The sequence below is a fragment of the Nipponia nippon genome, unplaced genomic scaffold (assembly GCF_047370975.1).
Source record: "Nipponia nippon isolate SJK-2023a ecotype South Korea unplaced genomic scaffold, ASM4737097v1 scaffold_9, whole genome shotgun sequence".
Taxonomy (NCBI): Eukaryota; Metazoa; Chordata; class Aves; order Pelecaniformes; family Threskiornithidae; genus Nipponia; species Nipponia nippon.
In genome coordinates this window covers 11,261,513-11,283,284 of record NW_028262413.1, presented here as the reverse complement: position 1 = coordinate 11,283,284, position 21,772 = coordinate 11,261,513, and the positions used below count along the sequence as shown (strand labels likewise).

The window sequence follows — 21,772 nt, the reverse complement described above, 5'->3', positions numbered from 1 at the left end:
AAAGCAACTGCAGGGTGAGCATCTGCTGGACAGCCTCAGGGCTTTCACTGGCACTTGTTAGCTGCTGCAGATTAGATATGAAATTATCTCCTGTTGCAGCTCAGATAGGTGCTACAGATGAGAGGATGGGTGAGACTGCCAGCGCTGCCTGAGCTTCCGCGCAGGCTCTTACTCTAAAGGGAGAAACAGAGCAGTATTTCTTCCAAAACTTCAGCATGGCTTCTGTTTTGCCTCCTGCAGACACAGTAAGTTAAATTTTACGGTATTAGTGGTTAAGTAAATCTCAAGCTCTCTTCCAATAACTGATATTCAGCATTGTTATTCACTCTTTTCCTTCCATGCTCTGGTATCAAAGAAGCCTGAAGAACAACTTGTGTTGAACTCTTCCTGTTGCCATCTTGTGATTTCAAGTTAAATAGCTGCAAAAGAGGAGAGTTGTTGCTCTTGAGAAGTGCTATTTTGCAGGGGACCTTGTACAGATGGCTCTTCTCCAGAGCATACAGGAGCTTTTGTTTGCTACTGTCTTACGCTACTTGGTATCATGAACCCTCCACAGAGGCATATCAGAATAACCCTGTAGTCCAAAACATGTGCGCCATACAATGTTAGACATCTTTTTTTGAATTATTTTTATAAGGGTGTGTGGTAGAGAAGCACAAAGACCCAGGGCAGTAAGGCAAGCAGAGCCCTGGGTGGAGAAGACTCAGGTTTATGATCAATCCCTGGCTCAATACTTTTTAACCAGAAAGCCCAGTCTGTGATTTATCGGTTTCCCTTGCGGGGTGGGGGAAGAGGTTTTGTGCAAGCTCTGTATACTTGCAAGAATGCAAGCAGTGGTGCTTCTCCACTGAAAAACTTCCAACAAATTTCCAAATCGCCCCCTTCTCCACCTTGGGCTCTTGCTGGCAGCCCACCAGGTCCTAAGTCCGGCTGTGCTAGGACATATAAGATGGTTTTTTATTTAATTTGATATAAGATTAATGGTTGTGATTTGCTTTCACGTTTGGATTTGCGGTAGTGCCTATGTGACCAGTTACAAGAAATGTTATTTGCAGTTTTCAGTTCTGTACTGTATTAGAAATGGGTGTTTTGAGAACTTAAGTGACTACTCGCCACTTGTCAAACTGCTTCCAAAAACATCTTATGGCCCTGACTGTAGATGATTTTGTAATGGGATTATATGAAATAATGTATATTAAAAAAGAACTGTAAAAGTATTGAAAAACCTATTACACTGTGCTATTGAGCAGTCATGCTGAAATAGTTTCATAGATCAAGTCTGGAACTCAGTACTGGATTTGTGATTTTTAGCATATCTTCACTAACGTGAGCTGCAGAATCTGTGTAGTGGCAACTCTGGGGAGTAAAACTCTTTGATTTGTACACTTGGGTTTGTAAATACGCCCAAATAATTAAAAATAAACAATGCTGAGGCTCCTGTAACAAGTAAGAATTGAGTATTCTTTTTAGAGGTATCATTCAAAGAGGCTCAGCTACCCTATGGGGGCACGGAGGCAGTGACTAGCCGCTTTCCAGCAAACAGTAATGCCTGTTGTGTTGCGTAAAGGGAGGTGGCAGCTTGCATTTCATTTAATAACTTTCCCATTCTTAATTTCATTAAAAAAAAAAAAGAAAAAGGGGGGGGGAATTGAAGAAAAGCAGGTTTTCACCCTAAAAGGCAGAGGAGCTGGCAGCTGACCGCTAAATATTAAATAGTGCTAATGATATTGAACTTTTTTAAGTTTAAAAGCGTAAGTACTGTGGGAGGTATTCAAACTGTGAGAAATGACTTGAAGTCTAAAAACTTTTGGTGGACAAACATAAACCTTACAATACTCTTATTCTGAAATCTGAACAGCTCAAGGTTTGTTGTCGTGGCCAGGAATAGTTACCACAAGGCTGAGGCTCCTTTATCTCTGCGTTGCCTATTCTTGGCTCTTCCGAGGAGAGGGGAGACAGCAGGCTGGATGGTCAAGGAGGACATTGAACAGTTTGTGGGAGACTTTCTGGAGGTGGCCATACATTTTTAAATGTACTTAGTTTATTTTCTGACGAACAATTGTTTTGTTTGTGTGAAGCTATTGTTTTCTTTCAATTTTTTTCCGAAATGTTCAGCCTTAACACTCAGAGTCTTTCAAACACGTTGCTGTGCCCTTCTGTATAAGGTTAGTAGCAAATGCCGTTCTCTTCTTCAGCTGAAAGATAACTGCTGGCGATGCTGTGAAAAACCGACACCTGCAGCCCAGAAGTGGATGTTACTTAGATGAACTTCTTTATTTTTAAACATCTGTCTTCTAAATAAAAGCACAGCATTAGCACATCAGTGATAAAGGAAAATTCTGTTCTTTCAACAAAATATTGCTCAGTTGCATATTTCTTGCTGTTTGTCCTTCTAGTCGTCTTTTACTGTTTTTATTGTTGCCTTGTGGTCTTGTATTACATGGAGAACTTATCTGATAAATGTATACAGCTTCCATACTGCTTTGCAGTTGTACCCTAGGGACAATTTGTCCATTCATCCTTTTTCTTGTTGCTAAAAAGGACCGTGTGGTCATCACAAGTGAGCTGGAAAATATGCATGCAAGAATGAGTGCTCACCCTGTTAACGTTTATGGTTTAATTTCTCCAAAGCTTTGGTTATTCTGGATGTAAAATTCTTCTAAGGAGATGTTTGTTTTTTTCTTTATATGTTCATGGGTTAGTTTCTAACCTTGCTTTACAGTATCTCTCAGAAGTATGCTTACTGTATTATTGTTCTGGCACTAACTGTTTTATAAACACTCACGTAAATACTTTTGTCTTTTTTGAGCAAAGTTTATATTCACGTGTGACTGGGATTATTAAAATAATCATGTACTTCACACTGCACAGCGTATGAAACACATTTTCTCAAAGAAACGGCGAGCCGCACAGAGGTCTGTCGGTATCACTGCTTGCATCAAAGCCAGAACAGCATGAAATTATCCAAATCCTCAGTACTTCATGTTACATGAGGCTTTTGACTCTGAAATCCCACTTGATGCCAGTTTCATTCTTCTGATAACGTAGTCGTAGGAAAGTAAAAGCAATTGTAATTAGATCCACATTTCTGGGGATTGCCGGCGTCCCTCAAGGTCTCTGTGTGTTGCTGTGGGTATAAAGCAAGCCGCTGTCTCTGCTCTGAGTGTGTGCAGGAGGCAGGTGACTTGCCTTTTCTCCAGGCAGCGGGACCAAAGAAATCCCAAACAGATACAGAAGTTAAGGTCACGTGAAAAATACAGTGCAACTTACCCTCCTGTATCCCTGTTGAAATCCAGGTCCAAGTACCATGTGTTGGATATGCAGTGTGATTCACGCTGCTCGACTCCTAAGCCCAGTTGCAGAGGGTGGTTGTGGAGCAGCAGAATTCCTGGGCATTGGTGCTCTGGATTTGGTCCTGAGACAGGCTTTAAAGGGAAGCTTTGAGATACAGAAGAAAATGCAGGTAGTGAAGCACTGCAAGATACTTGGCCAGAACCTTAAAAGTACATATTTTTCCTGTTTTCAGCACAGTAACATGAGCAGTGAGCCCTTCGTGAAGGGTCTTGTTTTAATTCCACTTCCCATAAGCCAAACATCCCAGTGTCACTTAATATGACAATCTTGGGGTATAGTATTTGCAGGCATAATGTTTCTGTGCAGGTCTGTTATTAAAAGGTAGTAAAGAGTATTTGTGTGTACCATTCACGATAGTTGATGGTAAAGACCTAGGTGCTAAACCCACACTCGGAATAGACAAACATATTGCAGCATTTTTATGCATCGGTATGTCCTTGATGCAAAGATCATTAACTGTTGCACAAGTATCTGCTCCGGTGATGTGAACTACAGTTTAACTAATGCGAAACAGTTTATTTGGCCAAATGTAACTTTGAAAGCACAGTTTAATTCAGTTTAATTGCTCTTAGTTTTAGAGAGGGAGAAGATATTCTTCTTTATGTTAAAAAAAAAAAAAAAAAGATAATGTTCATTTATTTGTCACATCAAGGTTGGATCTTGGGGGTTGAGTCTTTACCCAGGCTGTCGTTTAAATTAGAGGAAAATTGTCCAAGCAAAATATAACTTTACCTTAATGTTCAGGTAGAAGAAACATACCTATTTCAGATACTCACATTGAAAATTTGTTCTGAAGATGTTCATCTGCTTGGCATTATCTGCTGGCAGGTGTTATAATACCGGCTTCTCTGTTTTTTAAGCACTCACCTGATACTAGGTGCGGAGTAGGCGTTAGTAATGGTGGCCACCAAGGTGTAATAGCACATTTCTATTTGTAGGGACACAGATGGGGGGGAATCAAGTGGAGTCTCTGGTAGCAGACGTTGGGTGAGTAGCTGCGGTGCCGCCGACCCTGTTGGTGTCAGAGGGGACCCAGCACGGACTGGGGAACCCATAGGGAAAACGTGCATCATCTTCCTCTCGTCGGGAAGACCTGCTGGCCTGCAAGAAGCAGAGCCCTGTGGCTCAGTATTTGATGTCTGCTTAGGAATTCAAGAACCAAGTGTAATATTAAGTTTTACATCTCTTCAAATAATTTTTTTGGAAGCTGAGACTCATTAGGTGTGGTTTGTGTGTAATGTTGCTAGTTTAAACCTTCTACTAAATGACAAGGTAGTTGTTCCTTAAGTGTGAGTGTTGGTTAGAAAGCTTGGAAGAGGCTGAGTTGGGGTTTGATTTTTGTCACTCTAGATGCAGTCTTTGTTTATATGGATAGCTTAATGTTACAGAAAGCAAGCTGATGACTGGATTTTGGGGGTAAAAATGGTTAATACTTGTTTCTGGGGCTGTTTATTCTTACAAAAAATTTGGAAGGAGCTACAAGTTTCTGTTCAGGATATTCTGCTCAAATGATATATTAAAAAAAAAAAGTGTATTTGGGTTGAAACATCGTCTTTGAAGATTGCCAAAAAAAAGGCTAGTTGAAACAAAATTAGGGGCAGGGAGACTCAGGCACATTATAGTGTTCAAAAACAGAAAAAGAAGAAAGGGATCCTTCTGTTCTTACAAATACAAATTCTGCGGTAGAAGCTGGAGCATGTTAAATAATTGTAGCCCAAGTGGGAGTGAGGCTTGTTTCTCTCCACTGATATTTTTTTTCCTTTCCTTGTTCAAGTTCTGAAAGGGAAGACAACTAGTATCCACTGCAAAGTATTATTGAATTTACGGTTTTCCTTATTTCTAGAAAGCAATGCAAGCTTACCTGCTGCCACAGGTGGGGAAGAATTCACAACACTCACGAAGAGGGTGGCTGCTGGGACAAACAGCGTGACTAGGACAGGGCACGGATGGCTGTAGAGGCAGGAACGGTGTCTGGAGGGATGATCGGTGCTGGGGGTGCTAGATTAGATCATCAGCGTTAGCCCTTGAAGTGTGTTTTCGGTAGGCAGGGAAACTTGGAGGAAGTTTGGGATGCTGCAGCTACTTGACTCGATTGTGGTTACTATGGTTATAGTTTGCTGCGGTTAAAAATGTGCTGTTCTACTTGCTTTGCTTGGCTGTTTTGTAAAGGGCTTGTAACCAGTGTATCCTGGCTGTAGTGGCAGTGTGGGCCTTATTTGAAGGATTTTACTACTCTTATTACTATTAGTATGCCAGTTGCTTAACTTAACTGCCTTTTAACCTTCCTAAGCTTGCTGCTAGTGTGAGCGAAATGGCCAGATTAGGAATTGGAAAGCTATTGGGTTATTTGTGTTATTTAAAAGAAATAAAATAAATCCGTTCTAGTAGTACAGCAGATCTTGAAACGTGCTCAGTGTTGACCAAAGTCTCGGCAGCTTTCTGCTCCCTTGCTCTGTGCGGCAGGAGAAAGCCCGTCAGCAGGGCTGGGTCCCCTGCCTGTGCACGCTGCTGCCTGCTCTCTTCGCTTTCAGTTTTGGGTTTGCCCTTACCCTTACGAGCCAGCGTGGCGCGTAAAGAGGAATATGCAAATACGGGTTTTGGAGAAGTTGTGCTAGTTGTGTCGGTGGCTGGCCAGAAAATGATAAAACTTAAATATAGTGTGCCGTCACAGGCACACATGAGGAGCGGGAGAACAGGGGGGAAGCGTCTCTGCAGGAGCACTTTAAGGCTGGTCTTTTTTGGATTCCAGTCTTCTCTAAGGAAATACAGTTGACTTATTTATGTTTTTTTTTTAAATTTTAGTTTAGTTGCAGTTTCCATTTTAAAATTTGTATCTTTGTTCAAGCAGTGCAGCACTCCCGCAACAGGAGCGGCAGCTCAGTAGCTGTGGAGGTTGGATGTAAGGCTTGGAAATAACATTGCAGGCACGCACATCAGAGTCGTGCAAAGCAGAAGAACTTTGAAGGTGCTCTCAAATTCTTGAATTGGGATTTTCCATGAATAGCTTGGGTTTCTGAGTTAGCTGGTTGTGTAAACACCAAATAACTGTAAGTCTGGGCAGAAGTGACAGCTTCAAGCAGTGAGGTTAATCATGTATAATCACGTAGGGAGATGGTATCTGCCCTTTCTTTGAAGATTTCTTGACACTATCTTTTTTTTTTTTTTTTTTTTGAGTAGGCAGTTAGCAGGTTGCTTGACACAAGCTAATGTTGTCAGCTTTTAGTGTGGTTGCATCAATCTGAAAAATCTTTTCCATGTAACCAAAACACCTTTTCTGAAGTGTTTATTCTCAGTCATACAGACAGAAATTGCTGCATATGGGATTTTAAATGCAAGAATGCTAAGTATCTTCACTGTTCTGTGGAACAGGTAACTGCTTGATCTGACCTGCAGAACATTTCAGCATCATAGTTCTTTGAGGCTGAAGAGTAGATCATCTTTGTTCACTCAGAAATGTACGTACATTGTAGCACTAGTTTCTCTGTTGGGTGAAAAATCCAAATGCCAGTGGTGTTGAGGCGGGTCAGGGACCTGATTACAACCTATTGCATAGACTTTATAATAAGCTGTGGTAGTGAAATGAAATATTTGGGTGTATCTGGCTTCAGTAAGAACATCTTGGTACCATTATACAGAAAACCAGTGCCAAGAGAGGCTTATTAGAAACTTGGATTTTCCTGTGACAGGGAGTAGAACTTTGTTGGGTGTTCCATTATCTGTATGTATCATCTCTAAATGCAGATGTTACATGTGAGCAATTAGTGTTATACGTTTATTTTTTTTAAAACACATGAAACCACTAAGTAGCTTCTTAAGAAAGTCTCTCTAGGTGCTTGCAGTAAAAACTGGTGCAGGTACAGAGCTCTGCAGCAGAAACCCTTGGGTTCCCATGTTCCAGTTGTAGACTTAATGATACTTGCCTACTACTTTCATTGACAATCTGTTGTAGTCTAATCTATGCAGAAAATTTGAATCGTATTTGTGACCAATATAACGGCTATGGACAAGCATGAGCAACTGTTGCAATTAGTATTCAGCTCATAATGGAAGACTAATGGAGTTGATAACCTGATTTTCTCCCCCCCCGCAAAGCTGTGTGGACATAGGGAGCATAGGTCTTTCTGGCGTGTTGAAGGGGCTGAATCGGTCATGAATAGTCAGAGTATTTGGAGTATAAACTGCTTCGTGATATGCCAGGCCAGGAGGGAGAGGTTTCAAGTTGTTAAGCTGAGAGGAGATGAGAGTTTGGATGAGGAATGCAGAAGAGAGGAAGGTAAAATTTCCATGAGACTATCTGAGGATCAGTAACCAAGGTATGGGTTACATACGAAGCTATTTTTTTTTTTTATAAATCATACTTTGAAATGGAAATAGTCTTTGAACGGCAGTTTGCTTGTGTATTTTGTCTGAGCACCATTGGGGACTGCAGACAATTGTGCGAAGACTGTGTGTCGGAGGCTGGCACGGCTGTTCCCCCGTGGAAGCGTGAATGCCCGCTTGTCTTCTCTGCTCCTGCCAGTGAGCTTCAGTCCCGGGCCTCGGGACAAAGTCATCTCAGTTACCTCCTCTTGTTCTTTGTTATCTGTGTGAGGTTTGCTGCTTCAGGGAACCAGAAGCTCGTTTGAAAAATTAAATTGAAAGATACGAAGAACACAATGTTTATCATGAAACTTATTTTTATCACTCACTCTGTTCCTTCTCTTAAAGTGTAACAACAGTGCGTGGCTGACTTCTTGAAAGCTGCTTTTTCACTATTGTCCCCCCCAAATTGGCTGTGATTCCATGACATGGATGGAACAAAGGGAGCATTATACTTAAGAATGTTAGATGAGGCTAAAAACTGATAAAACAGCAGTTTGGAGTACTTCTTAATTTTAAAATTTCTAGCTTGTTTGGTAGCAGTAGTATTTCACATTAAATAAGGACATCCATTTGGTTCCTCACAAGTGGAGTATTCTTCCGTGGGTGCTGAAACGAATCTTCACACTGCTTTTGGTGAAGTCATTTTTACTGTGTAAAATTGACCGTAGATCTCTCTTTTTATTGTCATTATAGAAAACCTAGAATAAACTCTCAGTTGGTGGCACAACAAGTTGCCCAGCAATATGCAACCCCACCACCGCCTAAGAAGGAAAAGAAGGAGAAAGTGGAAAAACAAGACAAAGAAAAACCTGACAAAGAGAAGGAAATTAGTCCGAGTGTTACAAAGAAGAACACTAACAAGAAGACTAAGTAAGTTTGGAGGATGCAGTATTAAATGTGGAGTGATTTCAGTAGCACTGTGCATTGATTGTGTGGTTAATCTAACATCATACTCTCCCTCTTCCCTCCAATTCTTACAGACCAAAGTCAGATATTGTGAAAGATCCTCCTAGCGAAGCGAACAGTATACAGTCTGGGAATACTACAACAAAGACCAGCGACTCAAATCACACTTCAAGGTAACTTTAGTATAAAGTTAAGCTCTCGGTATCTGAGAACTGTGTTAAATAGCAGACACTCTTTTTGAGTACTGACAGAGTACTGTCAGTGTTAGTATGGCAAGATCAGCAGCAGCTAGGAGCCTTCTCCATGTATAAGCACTCAAACACTCTGCTGGTGAAGACAGATTCAGGCATTGGAAATATTTGTTCTATTGTCAACTCAGTTTTCATTTCTCTGCTAAAATAATCGTATTGTCAATTGGGCAGTAATGCTTTTTGCTGTAAAACACGGTGGGCAGAAAAAAAATTAACCAGCAATCGTAGTGGTCTTTTATCAAATTATTATCATCACTCGATAGCAGTAACAAAGGTTACTTTTTTACTTCCTTATCCGTAATTCAGTCACTGTAATTGTCAAGATCATTTTCCAAGTATACGGGAATTAAAAGACTGCATGAACAGATTTGCTAGAATCTTGCTGTCAACAAAAAGCATGGATGGTTGGTTTCATATTTGTCTAAGTTTCAAATGAGTAGCTGTCTATGGAGGGAGGTTTATTCCTAGTCTTGCCTATACTGGTACTCCATGCTTGTTTTCTTTGTGGCACCTTGTGCTCTATTTCTTAAATCAAAAATTCGGCATCAAAGTACAGTTTTTATATTGTTGAATTCAGAGCTACAAGAGACAGAATTCAACTGGGTGCTTTGCCTATATGGGCTATATAAGAATTGCATCCCTTTTTAAAATGTGCTCTAAGAAGTGTTTTATAGTGAAGCCACATGAACTGAAGCAATATTAGTTAGCTGCAAACAGTTGTAAAGCACATGGGAAACATGTTAGCATTAAGGTTGGCAAGACATCACTCTGCAGAAAACTGTTGTCTTGGAATTTTTAAAATGGCATGAAAATGTTTAATAAGAGTGAATATCCTTTACACAGTAACTCACTTGAATGTGGTGAGGGCAGTGTGAGATTTGCAGAGCTGTTTGCAGGGACTGCTGTTAACTCCTCCTCAGCTGCCAAAGACCAAAGTGTTCATTCCTGATTTGATTAGAGAAATACAGCTTCATTGCAATGATTTTTTTTTGTCCTGTTCTTTTTGAAATGGTACTTATTTTGAGACTTAAGATGCAAGAGACTTGATGCACTTGACTAGTGACATAATATTAAATTGATAGATTACATCAAATAATTGTTTTTACTCCTTGAAGGAGTCACTCTGTCTACTGCAGTCTTTTAGTCCATGTTCTGTGGCAAGCTTCTGTCATTCCTAATTAATCCTTAATAATATCAGGTCTAGCTGGATATTTTTAAGGTATACATCATCTCCTTCAGTTCTTAAACTATCTTTTTAAGTGTTTAGTTTAGTGGAACTTTTCTTGCAATTCACTTCCCTCAGGAGTGCTGTCGAGAGTCGTCATAAAGGATCTGATTTTTACAGAGTCACAAGTTATCTGCTCAGGTTTTTTCATGCCCAGATTTCTTAACTGTTTTTTTTTTTTTTTGTAAATTGTCTGTAAGGATCTCTGGATTTTTAAGAAATCCTGTCTGAACTTCTTGGATACCATGGCTGTTTCTGACAAAATGTCTTGGTTCGTTCCATGCCTTCCTATGCACTTTCAGATTGATTGTTTTGAAACACATTATTTGGCCAAAACTCTTTTTAGCTATAAACATGAAGCATCAGGGTGTTTAATTTTGCAAAATAACGTGAATGGGCGAATCCTTCTATAGGAAGCAAAAACTGTATGCATGTGCTGAAGAGATTGTCTGGAGGTTTCCATCTGTGCTTAATCAGCTCTTTACACAGGGGAGACCCCTAAAACATCCCACAGAAATGGTTGGAGGGCTCAGTTCCAAAACTGATATTGAGAATATGTTTGTGAGTGGGACTGTTGAGAGATCCTGCCCCTCAGCCCTGCTTCTCCCCAGTCCTTCCATGTTACTTTGTCATAGCATTTAAAGATGTGTGGGTAGTTTCATTCAGGCGCTTGATGCATGGCTTATCTCAAAGGCTGCTGGTAGCAGGAGCTTTTCTGGGCAAAACTTAATGCAGCTTAGGCTGTATGAACTCCTTTTTTCTTTCTTTTTTTCTGAATATGACTATCAGTGCTGGCTTTTGGCAAGCAATAGCAGGAGTGCACGCATGTTCAACCCTGTAGAAAGGTGGAGGCAATAAGGTCTGTTCTGCTGTCTGCGCCAGCGTGGTTTTTTGGCTATTTCTGAGTACAAGAGAAAAGAAATGACCCAGGCAAATTACAGGAAGAACTGGGTTTCCTAGAGGAACTCGGCGCTTAGGGAGGAAAATACGTACGTGTACTACGCTTCTGGGAACGCTTGCTGCCGTGTTTGCTGCTGATGCTTTGGGGGCAGCCTTCATCCGCTGAGATGCTATCTGAAAGCCGATGGAAACCCCAAAACTTGCTGAGCTAGGTGGCCTTTCTTGTTACCCACAAACAAGGTGACATCATTTAATCTAGCCTGTGGTTACGTGTTGAATTTGCCAACTCCTGCAAGCACGTATGTACAACGCATATGTGTGGGCGGGTGTCTCGCTGCTGCGGGAATTCACTAAGCACAGCTTTGGGTTTGAAAAGGCTGGTCACTAAACGATGGGCTGTTTCAAGTAGGAGTTTTTACTGATGGTTATCCCAGCACAGTGGTATTTTAGTTGTATTTTCTATCAGAAATGCTTTTCCTGTGCTACTTGTTAAAAATTGAAGCAGCCTCCTAGGTTAGCTATGAAAATACTATTTTTGGTGCAGTAACTTCATTTTTGATAAGGAAGTTTGCAGAAATACAGTTGCTCTATTTTTGAAGCTGTACGTCTGTCCTTAATACTTTATTCTGTCTAGTTCTAGAATACCATTTGGATAACGACTTCTTTAGGACTTTCCCCTTGTTAACTTACCAGCCATTGAATAGGCAAGGCAAATAAAAAATCAGCTTAATTTCCTCTTTTTTTATTTTGGCTGCATTAGCCTAGTATGCTGCAGACGAGGAGGAGGAAAGGCAGATTGGTTTAGAAGCTGGAGCTTGATCCCAAAGTAAACTAACCTTCCCTCCATCCCTTGGAATAAGGCAGTTCTCAGCAAGCTGCTTTTCACTGATGTATAAAGACTCTCCTTTTTTATTTCCCTATTGGGAATATTCTGTTGCTTAAGCCTGACCCTTAATTAGGAGCAAAAGCTGTGAATTGCAGCAGTCACTGCAGCTGACTTGGAATTTGCTGGTAGCTGGAGGACTGTCCAAGGTTTGTTGTATCAGAGCTTTGGACCAGCCCTTGAAATGTGCATGAATGTCAGCTTCCTAGAGTCTAGACCCTTATTAGCTACATTACTAATTGAATGATAGCACAGCATGCAAATTATTGAGATAATCCTGAGCTATAAATACCACTGTGTTCTTTTCTAGTGGATTTGATTTTTTTTTTCCTCTCCTTCCCATAACCAAAAGCGCTAGCTGCAAGAAACACCATTGTACATTCTGGATTTTATTTACAATAGCCTCGATTCCAGAGGGAACATTTTGAGTGTTTTTATACATAGGCTGATTGGGCATCCGATTTGTATAAGCTCAAAGCAGTTGAAAGAGAAGCCAAGTTGTCCCAGTGCCTGTGTTGTTTGCAGCTGCAGAGTTCCAATATGGGAATGAAAGAGCCGTGGTCAAATGCTTTCATGTGGTTTTGTATTGCAGAGTCACAGCCTTGTCTCATAACATCAGGGCACATGATGAGATGGTGAATTTAGATAAGAGAACTCTTTCATCTGCCCCTTGGGGAAGAGATCCTTCGGTCTGTCTGGCTCCTGTCCGCTTGGCTCTGCTGTAGCGTCCTCCTTCCTGGCAGAGTTGGATTAGGGATAAGTCTACAGCAGACACCCTTTGCGGAGCTCTGCAAGACAGGTCTCTCCTCTGGGGCTGAGCGTGCTGCTGCAGCCCCCGCAGCCTGGGTTGTCGCAGGGAGCAGGTCAAACCTTCGTCCTCCGCTGTGCAGCACTTGCTGCTGCCTAGGTTCTCCTCCCAGTTACTGCCATCTGCGCAGGCGAGCGGAGGACAAGGCACACCAAGTTTGTTGTCAGATGCTTTTTTTTAATAAACTTTTCCTTTCTCATTTATTTTTATCCTTTTTATAAATATTTTCTCATTTATTTTAGACCCAGACTGAAAAATGTGGACAGAAGTACCGCACAGCAGCTGGCAGTCACAGTGGGAAATGTCACAGTAATTATCACAGACTTTAAAGAAAAGACTCGCTCTTCTTCCACGTCGTCTTCTACAGTGACCTCCAGTGCAGGATCAGAACAACAGAATCAGAGCAGCTCGGGCTCTGAGAGCACAGACAAGGGCTCGTCCCGTTCCTCCACGCCAAAGGGGGACATGTCGGCAGTCAACGACGAATCTTTCTGAAAATTGCACATGGAGTTGTGGAAACTATGAATCAGGGTATGAAATTCAAACATTCCACCTGCCCATGCTGTTCAAATCCTGGAGAGCCTCTTCTGTGCTTGAACACACACTTTCTCGGACATCGACCTCTTACTGATGCAACCAGGATAATTTCTGCTTGCCGTGGGCATCTGGCCACCAAGGAATTTCTCACCCTAACGATTACTCTTGACACTTTTATGTATTCCATTGTTTTATATGATTTTCCTAACAATCATTTATAATTGGATGTGCTCCTGAATCTACTTTTTTATAATATCTGCTGTGCACAATTTTCCATGAACATTACAACTTTTTGTTTTGGGGTAGGGAGCGGGTGGGGAGGGAAGGGGGCTTTATTTATTGCATTCACAAACTCCATCCTCTTTCAACATATCCTTTTTAAGTTCAGTTCTTCTTCCAGTTATACTGTGTACTATCAGTTTTGATATAAATTATATATAAATATATATAAAAATAAATATATATAAAGGGTTATTTGAAACCAATACATGGAAACGCTGGTGCTTGAAACACTGTGAAGTGAAAAAAAAAAAAAAATTGAACAGTTCAAGATCTGGGACAGTCCCCTTCTGTGAAAGTACTGAAACTGAAATGGAACTGGTCTTATGTGAAAAGTGTTCCTGAAGGTTTGAACCTGGATGGGACCCGTTCTCTCTATTGTTCCTTCCCTGTTTCTTCCCAAACAACGGCTAAAATGTACTGGACACATGGCTTTGATTTTTTTATAGCTTGGGATCTGGAATGAGAAAAGATTGCTCCAGGTAGCTTGTATTTCCACTAGGGTAACTCAGATTGGTGATGTGCAAGTTTGTGCCCAGCTGGAGCGTAAGTGTTCACAACCAGACTGGTGTCGGCATGCCACGGATTCGTGTATTTTGGTAACGTGAGCATCGCTATGTCATGCATAGCCAATCCCACAGACATTTGGTGTTCTTAGATGTAATGAATTTCGTCCACCTGCATCAGTGACCGAGGTAACTTTAGAACTGGAGTGGTTTGCTGTGGGTTGGAAGGCGGCAGGGAGCCGTAGGGCTGGGAGCGATCGCGGGTTGAGGGAGCAAAGCTGGTGCTCGTTCCAGCCGGCAGCGCGTGGGTTGGTCGTCGTCAGCCCCCTTCCGTCTGTCCCATCCATGCTGTTGGGGTGGCTCTTCTTCTTGAAGTCCATCTGTATTCCAAGAGTGGTTTCTGAACAGCGTCTCGTCCAGTGATGACGTTGGGGTTGTCAGCGTTTGGACACTTCTGGGTCTCCTGCTGCGGGAGCAGAAGTAGGGAAAAGCTTTCATGCTGGCAAGTGAGCGACACGTGTGGCTCATGCTCGTGACCAGCATCTCCTTCATTCTTGCTCTAAAGCTATTCAGACTGTAATTTCTTTTCCTGGCCTGTTAATGTTGCTTTACAGTTTACCTTCCATGCATTATCCTGCTAAAACACTAGCCTGAAGAGGTGAAACAAACTTTTTAAAAAAAAAAAAACAAAACAAAACAAAAAACAACAATCCAAAACCCCAAACCTCTTTGGCTTTTCATCTTTATTTAGTGGCCCCAGGGTGCTTTGCAGTAGTTTCGGGCACAGAGGCTGTGGCTTCGTTTGACATCAAATGCATAACTGCTGCGCGTGATGAAAGAGGGCCACATTTTGACAACTTTGTGCCAGCTTGTTATATTGTGAATTGTTTGCTTAGCAAGAGTAATTTCTCTTTGTGGAGGCAACTGATTTAAGATTTCTTTTAAAATCTGTGTGGTTTTGAGTAGCAGACGTAGGTTCCTTTCACACTGGCGACAGAAATGTGAGTAAGGGATCTGTTACAACCCCTGCTCGAAGGTACGTGCGGTGGCAGTGCCTTTGCAGCAGTGGCTTTATTCTGAATATGTTAACATGGGCACCCCGACTTAATTCTGCTTATATTCACAATATAGGCTGTCTTTACCTTTTTAAGCATTTTTAAAGTATTTATTAAAGAACCAAAGGAAACCAGATGCTTCCTATGAGCATCAAGACAATTTATTATACATAGTTTTAAATACTATGAATTTCTCAATCCACATTTTAACATTAGTGGGATATTGCAAAGACATTCCTTTTCCAGTTTTTACTATTCCTTTAAGGGTCTCAGGGAGGGTAAACTGGTCAGCCATATTTATTTATTTTACTGAAATGTATTGGAATAATTTTTTAAGAGAGATTTTTTGAAGATGCCCCTGAACTTGTATATTTTGCACTGCTTTATAAATGATCAATTATCAATTAGGCTTGCGTGCATCTCGGCCGTGATCCAGCGAAGAGTGTGAGTGAGTGGCGAGTCCCTCTGGCTTCAGCGGGGCTAATTCTGGTGCTTCAAGTCAAACCGCGCGCTCGCCTTCTTTGTTGGATCTGGGAATTTGTGCAAAAAAAAAAAAAGCATTGTGTGTACCAGGAAATTGCTTCTTTTTCAAGTAAAAATGGACCTGTAGATCAGTTGAAAAAGCTTTAACACCGTAACCAGCTACTCATGGCTACTGGTAAAGTCGGTAACATCTGTCTCTTTGGGCGTGCCTCCTTGATAAAGTAGCTTGCTATAAATAAGTGGGAAAATTTCTTTGGAACAAGTGACCTGTAATTCTGCGTTCAGTAGAAATTGCTAGCTAAGCATTGAACCTCTCCGGCCTCATCTGTAGCTGTTGTGTTGTGGATTTGAAGGATAGCGTTTGCTTTGACACTTAATTTCTGAAGTTGGCATCCCCACGGCACGCGTCCGCGGGTGGGATTCCCTCCGCGCCGTGTCCGTGGGTTATCCCGCTGTTGGTGGGGAGCATGTTTAAGAACCGAACCAACCAAAACACTAGTGTAGGGGAAGGACCAGATTCGTGGTGTTCAGTGGCACAGAAAGCAGGTAAGTAAAGCACAGTGTTACGTTTGCGAAGTTTCAACTCTTACACAGACACACACAGACACCAACACAGCTTGCCTGACTTGCTCAGTTTGACGTAGTTCTGCAAAGGAAAATTGACAGCGTTTTACACCACCAGGCTATTTATTTTAATTGGAACACTTTGCTTGTGTCAAATTGGACAGATCGAAAATTTGGCAGCAGCTTCCGTGAGTTTATTTCCACTGAGATGTTTTCACCTGCCTTACCAAGATCATTCTCAGTCTACTTTTTTAAGCTCTACCATAAACTTAAATTATTGAAAATTTATTAATTGCTGACTATATAATAACCTTTGCTTGTATGTAACCGAATGGTTTTAAGAGCCAACATTTAGAGTATGACAATGGAGCTGAACAGTTTTTAATGCGCAAGCAGTTCTGTTCTTGTGTATGACTTGTAACCTTAATTTACTGTGTAAAGATGGTTACATTATTTCCTTAGCTTTGTTTGTTGGAGACAAATATAGAATGCTTGTTTAAGTATGTCAAAACATAATCTTATCTTGTGGATTTTTATGTTAATGTATTATACGAGCTATATTTTTCATTTGCCCAGAAAGACAGCTTGTATAACGCTTTTGAAAGTTTTTTCTGCTCTGTAAAGTCTTTAGAGCTGACAGTCCTGTTAGGTTTGTTTTAATCTTCATGCTAAAGTGTCAATGGTGGTTTTGTGAACTGGTCAGAAATTCACAGGTCTTAAATGTTTTCGGGAAATTTATATTGGACACTGCTCTTTGTCTAGCAAATAAAAGATGTTAATATATTCCTGTTACTGGCATGTGCACGACTGTTATTAGAAGCCACTTTATCATTTTCCTGCTTTAAATAGAAATGTCTATTTATGAATTCTGCTTGTAGTTTTTTCACAAATAAAATAGTAAAATTTAATTAAATCTGAAAGCTCTCTTTTTTGGGAGATGCCAGTATCCAGAAAAAGTGGAGAGTCCTGTTGGTGAAGCAGTTTGTCAGTCTGTACGTCTTGTCCGTGAGTCACCGCTCGAGCACCCCACTTCTGCAAACACAGGGTTGTGCACGTAGAAAACTTCAGTGAAGTGAGTAAATCCAGTTTCTTCCCTGGGACTAACGACATGCGGAAAGTTTGTGGTGGATGTGTCTGCAGAATTTGGGTTCTGGTACGTTGAAATAATGATTTTTCCCCTTTCCGTAGCCGCAGAAATGGTGCAGCTCAGTGCAGAGGGTTTTAGTGAGAGCCCTTGGGAGTTCCTTTGGCTGTCTTGTGCTAACAAACTCCCGTGAGTAAAATTAATAAAATTTAATTGAGAGCCTAATTGTATTTTTGTAGTGTAAAAACACGGCTATTCTGCAAGCAGTGTTTTGGTCCTCTGCCTAGGAAACAAGGTGATGTGAATTACTGTGCTCTTTCTAGTTCATATTTTTCCCCCCACCTGAGATGGGAGACCTGTGATGTAGCTGTGCAAATATGAAATGGAAATTTGAAAACCAAGCGATAGGTAAAATGCAAAGGGGAAAAAATTCTTACTCCAGGGTTTTTTCTCAGGAATATAAGGACAGCTACTAAACTAAAAGCCATTTGGATATTTTTGTGTATGCGGGGGGAGGTGTGTGTTACAACTAGAGATCGCTTTAAAAAAAAAAACAACAAAACACACTCCGCAAACAGACTCTTAAATGCTTTTAACCTCAGCTGGAAACGATTCAAAATCCTTTGTGCCAAGAATAGGAAGAAACAGGAAAGGCAGTGTTTGTTCTACAGACCTGAAAAGCACTTGCTTGGCGTGCCGGACGAGTGTGGAGGGAAACGGCCCTTGCCTCGAAGAGCGTATGGTCCCTGTCCTCAATCTGCAACCAGCCAAAGGTGCCGGAGCAGCCGCCTGGGCAAAGCAGCAAGAGCTGCAGGGAGTGGAGGAGATGGCCTTCATCTTCATCAGCGTCCACCTACTTCATCACCAGGTGGAGGCTTGAATGGAGCCAGCAAATGATTTCCATGCTTGCTCACCGCTTCACCGGGATTTTGGTTGACCGGTCTCCTGGAAATCCCTTGCCTTGGAGCCACATGAGCCGAGAGCTGCGTTCGATGCTGGAGCTGCGGAGTCGGCCCTGCCGCGGGGGAAGGAGGGTGAAGGCTGCAGGGATAATGGCACCCGAGGCTGCTTCAAGGTACGTACTGGGCTGAGGTGGTGTGTTGAAAGGTTTGCATTTGGTACCTACAGGGAGTACAGAAGGAGCTGGGGAGATGGGGATGGGGAGCTCTAATTCGTGGCTCCCTAGGGTTTTGTACACTTTCTGAGCTAAACTGTCAATCGTTTTAAGACTTGAAGGTTGTTATAAAAATCAGCATTCACTCGTGTAAATGGGAGAGAGAAGAAAAAACCCTCTGCTCTGTAAGGCTCGTGTCAGCTAATTTTTTAAACTGTTTTTATTTAAATCTGAACATACCTCCTTCACACAGCAGTTTGGGGGCAATTAAAATGAGAAGACGCGAACACCCTGCAGTCTGGAAGGAGCTTTAGGAACCCGCGGCAGGACTGTGCACGTTCCTTACCTGCCAGACACGCAGCCTCGCCGTGATTAGCTGTGTGCGTCGGGCAGCATTTTATTGCATTTAAGTCACAATGGGAGTTTCCAGGGGCCAAAGCGAAAAGTTGTCTGCAAAAGACACGATGGATGTGACGAATGGTCGTGCTGGTCCAGCTGTATCCCATGCGAGTGCTGAGTGCTGTGCTGAGTCAGCAAAGTGTTTGGATCCCAATGGTGGGCAAACTCTGTCCCATCTCACAGAGGCTGCCACATCAAGAAGAAATTGCGCTTGCGATTACAGAGCTACTGCCTGTCTTTCCTTGTTTGCATGACCAAAACAAAAAGCCAACCCAAAAAAACTGGCTGGAAAACTGGGTGCCACCGACTGCAGGAGCGGGGTATGCAGACGATGTGCTGCTGCGCTTGTGGTTTTGAGCGTGGATTCCTCCAGGCTGCAAATGTTTGGCTTCAGGCAAGTGTCTTGCCTTGCAGCAAGTTGGATGGACTGCTGCAGCCCCATTTATTTGGTTGTTTAAAGGTAAACCTGAGTCTACGATGTTTTAAAGAGAGCAGAGCTGTGAAACTTCACTTGTGATTCACAGACTGAAAAGCTAAAAAAAAACAAACCCAAAACTCAAACAAAACCCCATCAAAACCCCTAAAAAACCCCTAGTTATATAGGTTTCCCCACATGAATCCTTGTTTTGCAGACCTTTTTTCTTCTTTTTCCCTTTGCTTCTTTCCCTTCGCCCCCCAAAAAAGAAATTAAGTACGCAGGAGTGGTAGAGATTGCATTTAATGCGTTTGCTATTTTCTTAAATCCCCTCCTGATGCTCCCCAGCAGCCTGGGTTTTGTGGGGCGGACGCTGTGGCTGTGCAGACTCCCCGAGCGCGGTTCAAAGCCTTTCAAAGGGAGGGCTGGGAGCCACAGCGGAGCCAGCGTGTCCCGATTACTTGTGGAAAACAGCAGGATCTGGACAGAAGAGGGAGAGCGGCTGCAATTTGCAACACCTGGATTCCTCCGTGGCTTTTCTAGGTGTAATAAGGACAGGGAAATGTCAGGTCTTTCCACCTACCTTTCTCTCAGTTGTTTCTTTCTGGAATATTTACGTGCATGAGTCTTGCTTGTCTTTTTGCTCTTGCTGTTGGTCGGTGCAGTGAGGCTTGTTTGCTGTTTTCCACCTTATGATGCCCGATTGCTTGGTAGTTGTACAGAGCCCTTTTCTAACAGGGTTGAGCCTAATGCCAATCCCAGCTGAACCTGTCTAATAGGAAGACGTCGGAACCTTCTACAGTGTTTTCTCATTGCTGATTTAGGTCCCTCTGCAAAGCAGAAACTGCACGCAGAAATCAGCAATGACATCAAAAGGCTGTTTCAGAAATTCCTCATCAAAGCATTTCAAGCCACACCAATGCAATTATCCTGCTTGCAAAACTCTCCTATGGCATAGCGTGGAAGCTTGCAACGGTGAAGAGCACTCTCTACCGAACTCGACTTCACCTGATACTAATATGGAAGCTAGAAAATAGTGTCTTCCTGCAGCCAGGTCTTGTACTGCAAATCTCACGGTACTTGCCTGAAGTCCCCTGTTGCTCCTCAAACGGAGATCACTCTTTGCAGAGCAGTAAATGATCTGGCAGCCCTGGCTGTGCAGGAAAGACGGAAGCCACGAGCCAGTTATGCTTCCTAGATGAGGAATCAAGAAACAAATACTTCTTTGTTCTCCTCTATGTCTCCATACAAAAAAAAAAAAAAAAAGAGAAATTGCTCTCCACCAAGACTATTATTTCCAAGATTCTGAAGATTTCATGACTTTCTAACATTTCTATTTTTTTCCAACTTATTTTTTCCAGCATTAAGAGTTGTCAAAACTGTTCCGACGTACTTGAGAGGCCATTCCAGCACGCACATTGCCTCTTCTCCAAAACCATTCTGAGAAGGACTTAAAACTGCATGGTAACTACTAGGAAGTTACGGTGTGAGAATCCCTGTTGCTCTGCCTCCCCTGCTTTGGCAATCCTCCCTTCCTCCTGCGAGCAGGTGAGGCAGAGGCGTTCAAAGCCTGTAACGCCGACAGCGTTCACTTAAATACCATGAAATTCCCAGTGTAATACACACTTGATAACAGCACATCAAAAGCTTTTAGGAAGCATTAATTGGCCACAGCTACTGGAGCTGGCCGGAGTTGGAGGGAGGAGGTATGAAGTGTTTAAGCTGCTCTAAGTTGCTCTCAAGTGTCGGAAAGAACAAGTTTGGGAGCTGAATTGGGGTACGAAATATCCCTGTGAGCAAGAAGAAGCTGGCATGCTGCGGAAACAGCACGTGGTTGCCCAGGTAAGAAGAATGGGAATGAATAAAGCTGATTTTTGCTCCTCCTCAAGCTGTGCTGTCGGGGCTGTGTGATTCATGTTGCCTGGGAGGTTTGGCGTGGAGTTGGCAGGAGGAGTTTTCCGTGTTTGTGTGTGTATTTTAGGAGGGATTAAAGCTCAGAGTAGTGCAGAGAAGCAGGAGAGCCACTGAGATTTTAATTCTGCCTTCACCCAGAAATTAATACCTAGCTAATACATATAATCTATAATACATAATCTAATATATATGTTAGATTTTACATAGGTTGTAGAGATATTCTGTGTGATAGGCTAAAGAAGTGGTGAAGTTTAAAAGCATGACTTGTCAAAAGTTGTCTCTCATAGGGATTTACTCTCTTGATGACTCTCGAGGAATTACCAGCATAAGCCGAGCATAAATAGGGCCAGCAATCCCTCCCACCCCTTTTACGTGGTTATTACTGTCTTACTCTGCAAATTGACTTCAGCAGCAAGTAGGCTGTCTCTCTCTGTTCATATGCTTTACTTCCCAATGGGGTTTATAAAAATAAGATGAAAAAAGGGAAAGAAAAATGTAGCTTTCCATTAAACTAATTTTTTTCTGACCCAAGAAAAACAAAATTATGGAGCAGCAGGAGGAACCTGGTTAGGGCTCGAGGATGCTGCTACTATCTGGGAGGGTCAATTTATTTATACATCCAGATTTTTTGCCAGATTTGAAGAGATGTCCATCAGCCTCGAGCTTCCCAATGGCTGTTGGAAGAGGCTCACGGAGCCTGGATGGAGAAGCTGCCCTGCAGCCGGGAAGCCCA

The 21,772-nt window shown here is 42.2% G+C and overlaps 1 protein-coding gene across 1 annotated transcript in view; it reads left to right on the top strand.

The window, feature by feature from the left end:
• Nucleotides 1–16,905, top strand: part of RYBP (RING1 and YY1 binding protein) — a 45,946-nt gene extending 29,041 nt beyond the window's left edge. The window contains exons 3-5 of the mRNA XM_087745092.1: nt 8,410–8,586; nt 8,697–8,795; nt 12,932–16,905. Coding sequence (XP_087601218.1) covers nt 8,410–8,586; nt 8,697–8,795; nt 12,932–13,184 — 529 coding nt within the window. The 3' untranslated portion in view covers nt 13,185–16,905. The remainder of the gene's footprint in view (nt 1–8,409; nt 8,587–8,696; nt 8,796–12,931) is intronic.
• The last annotated feature ends 4,867 nt before the right edge of the window (nt 16,906–21,772 follow it).